The sequence below is a fragment of the Pyxicephalus adspersus genome, chromosome 4 (assembly GCF_032062135.1).
Source record: "Pyxicephalus adspersus chromosome 4, UCB_Pads_2.0, whole genome shotgun sequence".
Classification (NCBI taxonomy): Eukaryota; Metazoa; Chordata; class Amphibia; order Anura; family Pyxicephalidae; genus Pyxicephalus; species Pyxicephalus adspersus.
Genome location: NC_092861.1, coordinates 66,997,033 through 67,009,735, shown reverse-complemented (window position 1 = coordinate 67,009,735; position 12,703 = coordinate 66,997,033). Strand labels below are relative to the sequence as shown.

The following is a 12,703-nucleotide window of genomic DNA, read 5'->3' as shown; positions in this document are numbered from 1 at the left end:
CCATGGAGGTAAGGATGTGACAAAATTACGGGGTTAACCATCCTAGCCATTTTTTTTTGCCCGTACGAAGGTCGGGCATACCGGCTAGGTGGTTAATGAATCAGGTCTATTGTGTAACCTTATAAAGAAGAGCTCAACAGCAAAAATTTGTTCTTTGGGTGACTGCAGCACCTTTTAGACTTGCATTCAAATACCGCTCCGTTAGGCACTTGCAGGTGCCCCTTTTCAACTACTACCTGTTTTTTAGTGTCAGCCGCAGTGTTAAACAATTGCCTTGTTGTGTGGTTGAGTGCAGTTGTGGTGCCGTTCTTCCTACAGGGAAAAAGCAACCTTGCTGCCAGGAGCGACTTGCAGGAACTGCAGTATGATCCATCACAACCATAGCTGTGTGCAAATGCATACACAATAAAGTTCCCAACCATTCTTATTCAATTATATGTGAGCAGGTAGGACAGCTCTGAGCTGTCCTGAAAATGGTCCTGAAAATCCAAATGCACTTGTTTTGTGTAGGTAATGTAAAAAAAGACCTATATTAAAAGGTTTTGTAGACCACACCACAAATTTCAATACTTGTGTGAGGAATGCTGGCATTGCCCACCTGTTTATCTGTTTACTATGAAATGCTTTTCCTATAGACTGGAAGCCCTGGTGAACCTGGTAATCGTGGTCCTGAAGGAAGTCGAGGCCTTCCTGGTGTGGAAGGTCCACAGGGTCCAGGTGGTCCCCGAGGAATGCAAGGCGAACAGGGTGCTCCTGGATTACCTGGAAGCCAGGGTCCCGCAGTAAGTAATCAATGACTTATTTTATAGATATAACTTTTTGACCTGATTTTAGAGCCCAGGTCACTGATGCTTCCACTTGCAGTCATTATAATGCTCAGGGTGATAGGGTAGATGATATACAGACAGGAGAGAGAGGACAGTTTGTTTCACATCCTTACTGTATGCACATCCTTGTAACTGGAACACCTTAACATACAATAATTTACACATGACATGAGTATAAAATGTCCATACGTACATATAGCTGCATCAGTCTAGTTAATCCAACCAAATTAATGGCTACATGTTCCTATAGACATAAAACACCTTCTCTCATGGGGCCTGATTTATTAAAGCTCTCCTAGACTTGTGAAGACTCTCATAGGAGAACCTGGGTGATCCCGGAAAAACTGGTCCAGGACTGAAAACATTTGCTAGCTAATGGCAAATGAGTTTGAGGAAACCCGGTTTGTTGAATTACATGGTTCTCCCATGATAGTCTATCTTCTCCAGCTTTGGACAACTTTAATAAATCAGGCACTCTCAGTAAATACATGTCTGCATAACAATAATTTTTCAAAATGCAATGATATCAATAATATTGTTTGTTGCCTTGTCCATTTATGCATTTAGCTAATTATGTTACTTAATTGTTTATTTTGAAACCTGTAGCTTACATTTCTGCTGTTGCTTTTGTATTTGAGTGGTAAGCAGAGGGCAGCTCTTGAATTTATAGACGTTTTCTAAAGAATGCTTTTATTAGCTCTCACTGTACTATTGTACCTTATACTGTTTTTTCAAGTTTGACTGAATAAATTATCTCAATAAACTTTTTGTTGTACATTCTTCATTGCTTACCTCTGTAAAATAATTTATTTTATTATTTAGGGTAGAGAACCTACAGACCAGCACATCAAACAAGTGTGTATGAGAGTGTTGCAAGGTATGTTAAACTGCACAATAAAGCAAAAGACAGACTTTGTTACCTTTCCATTTTCCACCTCATGGAGTTCAAGTTATAACTATTACTTTGAATAATAATGGTGTTATTATTATGCAATATTAACTTACATACCATATATATTATATAATGCATGACACCATCAGTTCTATTTTCCATTATAGACTGAGTTTAATGAAATATACTAGTGCTGAAATTGGTCAGTTGATTTTCGTGTAAACATAATGAAGTCATCAGCCATGATGCTGTGGCATAAAATATATTATTTCACTTCTTGTGCCTCAACTGGAATTCGCTGATTCTGTTTTGATTGCAAGGCAATGAAGTTCCATACAGTATAGTACACTGTAAAGTAATAGTATAGTTTTAGTGAAGAATTGAGCTGGCTGTCACTGTTTAAATAGCTTCTTATCAGACTTCAGAACTGTAAGCAGAGAGTCGCGCATTATTCCAAATTAGTAGCATACAGATTTTTAAAATACATATCAGCAGAATTTCCAAGTGTTTCAATGGTTATTCTGTGGATGAAAAGTATCCAATCTTTTCATTTCTCATAAGATATCTCTTCCCTGGTGAGCATTACGGTGTTAAATATTTCAGAGATTTTATTCTCACCCTATATGTCCTGTCACCAAATGAAGACATTTTTTTTGTTAAATGTGTTGATTTGCAAATCATACATCTTGCAACCTTGATCAAATAGAATTTTAAAAAATAAGTAAGGACCACAGCAAACAGCTTAAGTAAAATTTTAGTAAAGGCTTAGAATAAAGAATGTGAACAATCAATGAACTGTTAGCATTTTTGCTGTGCTATGCTTCTTGCTATTAAAAGGACAAACCTCAATTAATGACAATGGGAATTTTACTTGGATTATGGTAAGGGCTATTAGGTTGTGATTTTCTTCAGGAGACAGGGATGGTGACAATGCTTTCTAATGTGCTGTGTAATATATCATTACTATATGAAAAGAAAAAAATTTAAAAACCATTACAGACAAAAATATAAAAATATACTCAGCACACTGGCTCAGTGGCTAGTACTCTGGCCTTTGCAGCACTAGATCCCAAGTTTGAATCTCGGCCAGGACATTATCTGCTTGGAGTTTGTAGGTTCTGCTTGTGTTTGTGTGGGTTTCCTCTTGGTACTCCTATTTCCTCCCATATTCCTCTTGGTACTCCTATTTCCTCCCATATTCTAAAAAACATGCAGTTAGGTTATTTGGCTTCCTCCCAAAAATTGACCTTAGGCTGTAATGATGACATATGACTATGGTAGGGACATTAGATTGTGAGTTCCTCTGAGGGACAGCTTGTGACATGACTATGGACTTTGTACAGCGCTGCGTAATATGTCGGCGCTTTATAAATATTGTATAATAATAATATTAGAATGCTTGACCTGAGTTGAATACATTTCAATTTATGTTTGAATTCAATTTTTACAGATCAGTTGGCAAACTTGGCAGCCAGTCTACGAAGACCAGAATCTGGAGTTACTGGCCTACCAGGTCGGCCAGGTCCACCAGGTCCTCCTGGGGCTCCTGGTGATAATGGTTTACCAGGACATATTGGACAAAGAGGACTTCCAGGGCTTAAAGGTCCTCCTGGTCAACTTGGTCTTCGAGGTCCTAAAGGTAAATGATTGCATCTTACCAATCATCATTGTTGTTATCATACTGTGATTAGAAGCTGGGGCAGATTGACAAGAATAGTTTTTACATTATTCCAACTTGCATATCAGTCTAAACTCATGTTTGGTAAGCTATAATTTATTTATGATTTTTGACTTTTCAAAAAATGGTACATTTACTTTTGGTGCAGATTTTTATGGAGAGTAATGTCTCATTTATTAAGCCACGTCATACAGTTTCTTTATGTGTAAACATATTCCCTAATGGTAAAGTAACCATTTATCTATTGTTTTACCCTAAACAAGCTTCTACATTACCACCTAACCTAAATCATCCCATTCACTAACCTTAGATCAAACTTATCAGGGTCATAAATATTATATTTTCTTGGTGATAAATACTATCACAGTGGTGAATATGGAAGTGGTATTGCCTAAAATGTACCACAATGAAAGTGCCACTGAAGATCAATTTTTATGTTTACAAAGCTCAATTACTATAGAACAATGTTTTTCTAGCAAAAGAACTATTGTGTACTTATAATCACTTTTATTTGCCATGGAAGAATTGTTATATTGTTTTCTATATTTGGAACTTGAAGAATCACAGTATGTACCAAATTTTCCAAGTGTGGTCTCTTTATAGCTAATCATGGTAGATCTACCACTGCAGATTTCAGTGCTGGACACACAATGCATAAAAAGCATTTTGGGAGAACTAAAAGCAGCATTATAGTCCTTATTAAGCATATTATTTGAAAAAATAGGATTACAGATTACAAATGCTTTTTACCCTAATTCAGGGTTAAAAATTATTGGAATATGCTCTAAACTAAAAGTAATGTAGTTTGATTTTCCAGACAATTTTATAGATAAGTCCCTTAAATATTATAAGAATGGCCTTATTTATACAGCAATATAGTTAAATATACAAAATATATATTATTGCAAATTTCCAAGTATAAGAAAATATGTATTCTATATAGGATCATGTAAGGCAGCATGAAGACTTTTGTAACACGACAAGCCATCTTAATAACAAAAAATGTAGGTGATTCTAAATTACATTTGGAAGTTTTTATTTAGTAGATGTGATACCTTTTATTAGAACCAACCATCTCTATCTTAGCACAATGTCTAAATTTACTGTAACAAAAAGGAATATCATTTGTTTGAGAATACAAAGTGCACAGCAATTTATTAAGGTCCTGTTAAAGTTCAGCAAACCTTACTTCAAAGATTGTCCCAACTAAAATAAATATCAGTATCGAACTATAAAAAAGCGTAGTAAAGAATACCCAAAGGATATGTGACTTATATCTCTGAGCCAAAACACGAAGATACAATGAATTCACAAAATGCTAGATTGTATCCCTGTAGAAAGATAAAAATGTCCACAGTATTATAATCCTATGAAGTCAGATTCTTTTTATTAATTATGTTGCGGCTGTTGAGGTTTGATCTCAGCATAATCACATGAATCATACCAGCGTTGTCAATGACAAATGCAGTGCAATGACTAAATACAGCAGTATGTCACTATACAATAAAAGTTTTCCAGGGATATTTACCAGAATAAATATAATGTTTAAAGCGATGCTCCTTACAAACATTATTCATTTTAAGAAGGTTATTAGCTGCTGGCTGTATCTTCCCAAGAGCGTTTTCTCAGTGCTACTTCAAAAGCACAAGTATATCAATGTTAAATATCCAGGGTGATTATCTGACTGCACCTGTTGCTTAGTAACACCGGCCAGTAACATGGTCAGCCAAGGGCATTGCAGCTGCTTATTAGAACGTATTACCTGTGTATTTCTACACACAATTTTATAGGGATAGGAAAACTGATTGGGCAGATTTACAGATAGTAAATATCAGGTGCACCACTAAATCTAGTCAACTATATTTCTTCCTCTACCTAGATACCCCGTGCTATTGCTAGAATAAAAAGCCATTGCTAGGGTATAGTATTTCTATAGCAAAAGCGCCAGAAAGGATGTTTTTCCTCCATACATTGGAACAAGTGGGTCCTTCTCCATTATATTGGCAGAAGCCTAAATACTGGGCCAAGATGCCATTAGAAAGCAGTGCTTACTTTCCTTATCCTTACCTACTTCTAAAATACCAACCCGAGAAAGAAAAATCCAGATTAGATTTGTGGAGCATAATTTACTTCCTTGCAATGGACGGCCTATTGCAAGGTTTAGGTTGAAACCGTGGAGGAACTAAATAGGAATCTGGTGTGGACTGGCAGTGTACCAGGATGATAGGATTTGGAATGAGGGAAATTACTAATTTCATCCTAAATGAGTCTACACCATTACCTTATTTAACAAAAGGTACAATCTCACTAAATTCTGCTGCGTGATCATAATGTGAACATATACACAGCATACTTGCAAATTATGACACATTTATTCTTCCCCCTTTCCCGTACATTGTAAGCTCCTCTGAGCAGAGTCCTCTCCTCCTATTTCATTGTTTGTATTTGTCTGTCATTTGCAACCCATATTTAATGTACAGTACTGTGTAATATGTTTATGTAATAATATTCATAAATTTGTCAACGTGCCTTGCTTTAGCAGTAACAGGTCAGAGCTGTGACCACTTCTCTGATTTTGCCATTATCTCCTTGGCTGGTTCTTCCAGGTCACCTGTCATTATATTTTTTTTTTCAGCTATTGGAGGCACCCGTATGCATTTTTTGACAAAGAGACATTCTACGTTTAATTTCCCAGAGCCGTTTGCAATACTTTAGTTCCTCAGTTCCTCAAAGGAATTGGATTTGTCCTATTATGATTGCAGCATTCCATCACAGTGACTCCACTTTAAATAACTGCAGTCATAAGGCACTGGCAGAATTGAGGGTCTCAGAGTCATGGAACTCTCTCAAATGAAAGGCTCCTCAAATGTTGATTTCCCAAAACAGCATGAATGCAAAGAATGAAATTTTTTTTTCTATTTTGCCTTAAAATGCCTTTGCCTTTTCTATTTTGCCTTAAAATGTGCAATGGTAATCATCGTAGAGGTTGTTTGCACAGAGACAACTTTGTTTCTAATTTTGGTTCTGTACATTACCACAATTAATTTAAATGAAACAGCTCAGATGCAGTTGATTTGTAGATTTTCAGCTTTAATTCAGTGGGTTGAACAAAAAGATTGCATAAAATGTGAGGACTAAAGCCTTTTTTTACACAATCACTTCATGTCAGGGGCTCAAAAGTATTTGGACAAATTAAAATTCTTAAAATAAAATAATAATTTCTAATACTTGGTTGAAAACCCTTTGCTGGCAATGACAGCCTGTAGTCTTGAACTCATGGACATCACCAGATGCTTGGAGAGCTCCTTTGACCGCATGTTGTCTGTTCACAGCAAAATCTTCCACATACAAGCACCCCCCCCCCTTCAAATCAACTCCAGGCTTTTTATCTGCTTAATTGATAATGACAAAGTAATTGCCCACACCCATGAAATAGCCTTTGGGTCAATTGTCCAATTACTTTTGAGCCCCTGAATGAAGTGATTGTGTACATCACATTTTATGCAGTCTTTTTGTACAACCCACTGAATTCAAGCTGAAAGTCTGCAGTTCAACTGCATCTGAGTTGTTTCATTTAAAATTAACTGTGGTACAGAACCAAAATTAGAAGCAAATTGTCTCTGTCCAAATATTTATGGACCTAACTGTACTCCTACAGTATTGTCCCAGGGCCATTTACATAATAGTATATAACTATAACAGCACATTGTGAAAACAGGATAACACTGCTACAACTTCTTTTCCATTATTCCTTACTGTTATAAGACAAACATTTGTTTGAATTGTTCAATTTCTGATTTTTGACACACTTTTGTTGAAAGCAGTTCAAGGATTTCATCAACAAAGGCTTGTTTTTTAAACAGCTTTATCTTTAGACATTAAGTGTCAGGTGTTTAATAGCTTTGGGATGTAACAGTCCTTTTGATCAGTAATATATTTTCTGAGTAGCTTGGTATGTTGTGTTTCTGGTATAGGACTAAAATCTATAAAAAAGCATAGAACATTAATGCACTGACTTACACTAAAAAAATGGAAATTTTTCATACAAAAGCAATAAACTATAATATGTAAATAATTATCTTGTAATATTACATATTTTAATTACCTATACATTTCAACTTTCTTCTCCAGTTACACCTCTGAACTCGACCATTTTGTCAAAATGACAACTATAATGCTGAAATTTAGGACTATTAGCTTGTCATTTCATAGGGATGCTATATTTTCAGACAATATTTTATATATAACAGAAACAAATATGTACTTTTTGTTTTCTAACCTTTACCTTATTATAAAGGTTTTGTGAACAGTTCTTTGTTATAGCCATAGCTAGCCTTCAAAATTTAAACTACATTTAAAGTAACCATCTAACCAGAGTTATGGTGTTTAGCCACATTGATGATACTTAAGCAGTTGAACATGTCAACATCCCTAATTTATGTAATAGAAATGACTTTCACTAAAGCAATCATATCCATAAATGTCACAGCAAGAAAATGTAGTATGTGGTCTCAAAGATAAACAGACATGGATTATCAAAGTGAGATTATGTGAACTTTAAAATGTTTTTTTATACTAGCTTTATGTTACTTTACTGTGAAAGGTTTTGAGTTTAAAACATATCAGCGGCAGCTTAATTTATTAGTATTACAGCTTTGCTGTAGTGCTCTGTAATACAGTATCAGCATTACAGCGCTTGTATGCAGGTAACATCTGGCATTAAAGCATACATTTTAAAGGGCTGATCTTTCAGCAATATGACACCTCTACACACCATCTTAAAAGTGTCAATACATCTTCGGAATCATATTTTAATTTATCAGGCTGCAGGAACACTCAGAGAGAGCATTTGTTGTCAGGCTATTTGCAAAGCTGAAGGATGATGAAGATCAGAATATATTTCCTTTTCAACATGATTCTTAATTTGTACTTTAACCTTTGCTATATTTATTGTGTGAAAGGAGAATCTAATTTTTCATATTTATATTCCAACACTGCTTTCAAGGCTGCTTTGCATAATTGCATAAATGGCATATGATTCATAATCCCAGATCCCCAGGGAAGAGTCATGCAGTGCAAGCTATTGTGTGTGTGCAATACAGAATTCTTTTAACAGTATGAGAAAAAGCAAAGGGAAATGTTATTTGCTATATGGAAAAGCATACAGACACCTGCTTCTGTTTAATCTATTAAATATTGTTGTAGGTGATTCTGGAGAAAGAGGAGAAAGAGGATTGCCAGGAAGAGGTCCAAAAGGACTCCCAGGAATACAAGGTCTTACAGGTAAGTACCTTACTATGTGCTTTACATATGTCCAATTGTAATTTACACAGTAGAAAAAGACTGACTTCTACACTCTTTTAGACTACACAATGATCCTCAGTCCTGGCTTGTAAGTCACGTCACAGTATTTCCTAATGTTGTCTATAGGATCATCTCAGCAGATTCTGCTTTAAAATTAATTTCATTTTTGAATATCTGCTTTATTACTTTTAAATTAAATGGTCTTTTGCTAAAGGGTTTTGAGTGCCATTATTCATTATTACCACTTGCTATAACTTTAGTGAGAATCAAGATGGGAGACATTTAATTTATATATTACTATGCTGTAGGAGTCAGCAAATTAGAGAAACTCCCAAATGTCACGTGGAGGTGTTTCATAAAAAAAGACTAGACCAAAAACTTTCACTTTATAAGAGTACATGGTGAAGCTTACCATGATCTGGGGTAACACACTTTCATCAGGTGGTCTAACATTTATTTGTGAAAACAGATCGATATTGATTACTTATACAATACAAATGGAGAACACATTAGAATAATTAATATTATCTACTACCAACTTAACTATTGGGGAGTACAATATAATACTACAGTTTTAGCCTATCTCTGTTTCTACAGTTACATTTTTAAAATTTATAATATTATACAGCCAAAAATTACCAAAATACTTTATTAAAGCTACTCCTATAGTTATTAAATGTTGCTTAGAAATATGGTTCATTTAATTTGATATTATATCATTTGATAAGTACCGTATTTTCCGGTGTATAAGGTGACTGGGCGTATAAGACGACCCCCCACTCTAACCAATCATTTGGGGGTCGTGTTATATGCCCAGTATTGTACTGTTCTTTCTGCCTGTCAGATCTCACTATTGTGAGAGAACTGAGAGGCAGAAAGAAGTGTACACTACTAGTTCTAAGTAATGAATGGGCACGTTCCTTTAATGAATGGACGTGTTCCAGTGAAGAGCCAATCCAGGCTCTCCACTGGAGAGCCAATCCAGGCTCACGTCCTGCTTTTCAGCTTACACGAGTCCTGCTGTGAAGCAACGCGAGCCTGCCCAGGAGGACTCGTGTAAGCTGAAAAGCAGGAAGACAGAAGGAGGCACAGGAGGACTCGCTGGGACGCCAGACCAGAGAGGGGACTCACGGGGACACCGGACGCTGCAGGTAAGTACTGGTACCCGGCGTACAAGACGACCCCTGACTTTGTCATAGATTTTTCGGGGTTAAAAAGTCGTCTTGTACACCGGAAAATACGATAATTTCATATATGTAACCCCAATTACCTAATCTTACATTTTTTATTTTAATTTCAACATTATATTTCCTAAATATACTTGTTGAACTTGTCATGGTTGTCTTTGTATAGGCACTTCCTCTAAAGGGTGATAATGCTCTTTCAGTTGCATTTTTGTCACCTTCTCCCACATTTGCTAGATTGAGACTATAAGTAGCCATCTCTTCAGCACTCTCTGAAGTTTTGAATGCTCAAGTGTCTGATAGATTTCCAATACTGGAATTAAGCAAAGTTAATAGATGATATACCAAAATTAGGTATAATACCTTTTCTATTGCAGAGAACTTGAATTAGAATATTTTCATGTAACTGAAAGCATTGGTTTAAATTCTTTTTCAAAAATGTATTTTACTGTTAAATACAAATTTTCGATTTTTTTTGCAAAGTAATATCTGACTAATAACTAATAACTACATAAAATGTTAAACATATGGCTGAGGAGCCAAGCATTAGCAGACTCCTGTCATACTGATACCAGTCAATAAGTCCTTTAGGATAAAGGTGGTGATGTATGTCTGGTAACTATAAAAATGGTGCACCAATCTGAAAGCACTAGTGTTCACCTCTGATGAGCCTTGAGCTTTTTGGTACTAACATGTATAACAGAAAGTACAGTAAGACAAATATATTACATTTTTCCTTATTACCAACATAACTATTCTTTAAATGAGAAATAGAGGTATTATTTATTTCCATTTTACAGTGTTGGTACTTTAGGAATAATATCCCCTACCCCTTCTAAACAGGGGCAGGGATGATTTTTTTAGTACCTTTTTTTATTATATTTACCTCCTCCTGCGCAATGGAATTGCCGACGATTTCAGGCTTTTTCAGAATTGTATGTGAAGTCAGTTTACCAAAATGAATTAAAAATATTGATGTGGTATTTTTGGTGATATAAACAAATTTACCTTGAAACATTTTATTTAAACTAGTAAAATATATTGCAAAGATGGTTTGGTTCAGCTGATCACATTTAACAAGATTTTTTTGCTTCAATTGTTTCTTCAACAAGATTTTTAAGAAATCTACTTGAGGTTTTCTGGATCACCCATAATAGTTTATATTATCTTTGAGAGCTTTAATAAATCGTGACCAATGTCTTTACAAATGATTGCCATTAATGTTATGACAAGCTGTATGTACCAGTTTGCTGTGACTATTAGTTTACTATTTAGACACAGAATTAAACCCTGCTTTATTGAACATAGTATAGTAAAAATAAGTTTGTAATCATGTGCTGTACCTAGATTTAGTTTATAGTTAATGTATAATATTTTTATGTAGTAAAATATATATATTTTTTTTATATTCCATGTATATATTAGGTTTTGGACTTTAAAAATATGAGGAGAACAAGAGCATTATTAGTGAACAGCAAATATTTATGAATTTACTTTTAAAGGTTTTTGTTGCAAGCATGACAAGTATTGGAAATTACTGACATTTTCTTTTTTTTACAGGTGAACCAGGCAAACCAAGTTATGGACGTGTAGGTCGTGATGGAGAGAGAGGCCCACCTGGTAGATCTGGGCAGCCTGGAATCCCTGGACCACCAGGCCCTCCTGGACAAGCAGGATATTGTGATCCTTCATCTTGCAGCCTTCAGGCCCTAGCTGCTCCACAGTCTGCTAAAGATATGAAAGGGCCAGTGTGAAAAGGTCTTGAACTGCTAAAAACCAAGTTACTGTCTGCACCTAGAATCAACACCAAGGAATGGAATGAAAGGGAGAGAAGATAAACATGACCCTTTTTCATTTCAAAAAAGCAGGCACTAACACACTGTGACATTCATGACTTAATAAAAACCTACCAAATTTGGAAAAGAAAGATGGTGCTTAAAATACTTCATGAAGATCTCAATATGCAACTGCAGAGAATAAAAAAAAATAATTTTACAAACATTTGTAAGTTGCCATTTTCTCAAGTCAGAGTCCACGGATGAAGAATTGCCTTGTATTTACCTCATGTTTTAATCACCCACATAGTGTATATAGGCCCGCTGACCCAAAAGACATACTCAACAGAAGTAAACTATGCAGAAAAGCCTTGAAAGATTTTCTTAGATTGCAGTTAAAAATATACGTCTCCAATTGTATTTGAAATTGTATTTTCATGTGTAAAACACGGAGGGACAAAGTACGAACATGGTACAACAAATGCTGTAAATCTTTGTATATGTGCTATAGGTATCATCCCAATGAAAGACAAAGTGACTTTTTTCTCCTTTAGCTTTTTTTTGTCTCTAAGCATTATGGGTATAAAACCTGTATTAACTGACACCTTCTCTGTGTGGCATCCATTCTGCAGTGTGATAAAAGCGCTAACAGATTTTTAATATCAGAAATAAAATGGTTTTATAACTGAGAATATTTATTTTCATGTGGCATCTCTGGTTGTATGGAAAACAAGAAAAGGAAGAAATAAATACTGTTTCGTAACCCTGTGCATTTCTTCAGTGTATGCTTGAACAAAGTTAAATAAGGAAATTGAACTAGACCCCTGAGGAGACATCTGCCTTTTAGTTTGAAGCGTTTATTCTGTAAATTAGATAAATTGAAAGTTTAGATGTATTCTTAATTTATCTTATGCTATATAGAAACTACAGGGGGTTATATTTCAAAGTAATGGCATTAACTTTAATTAATGCTAGGAGACCCATTATAAACACATGGCAGACTGCTTTGTGGTAAGCTTCTCTTCTTATTCTCTGTTAGCTGT

The 12,703-nt window shown here is 35.2% G+C and overlaps 1 protein-coding gene across 1 annotated transcript in view; it reads left to right on the top strand.

Annotated features, from left to right (window-relative positions):
* LOC140328706 (uncharacterized) overlaps positions 1-12,428 on the top strand; it is an 83,343-nt gene extending 70,915 nt beyond the window's left edge. Inside the window, exons 34-38 of the mRNA XM_072408488.1 lie at positions 636-782; positions 1,650-1,704; positions 3,170-3,358; positions 8,603-8,680; positions 11,446-12,428. Coding sequence (XP_072264589.1) covers positions 636-782; positions 1,650-1,704; positions 3,170-3,358; positions 8,603-8,680; positions 11,446-11,639 — 663 coding nt within the window. The 3' untranslated portion in view covers positions 11,640-12,428. The remainder of the gene's footprint in view (positions 1-635; positions 783-1,649; positions 1,705-3,169; positions 3,359-8,602; positions 8,681-11,445) is intronic.
* Positions 12,429-12,703: the final 275 nt, after the last annotated feature.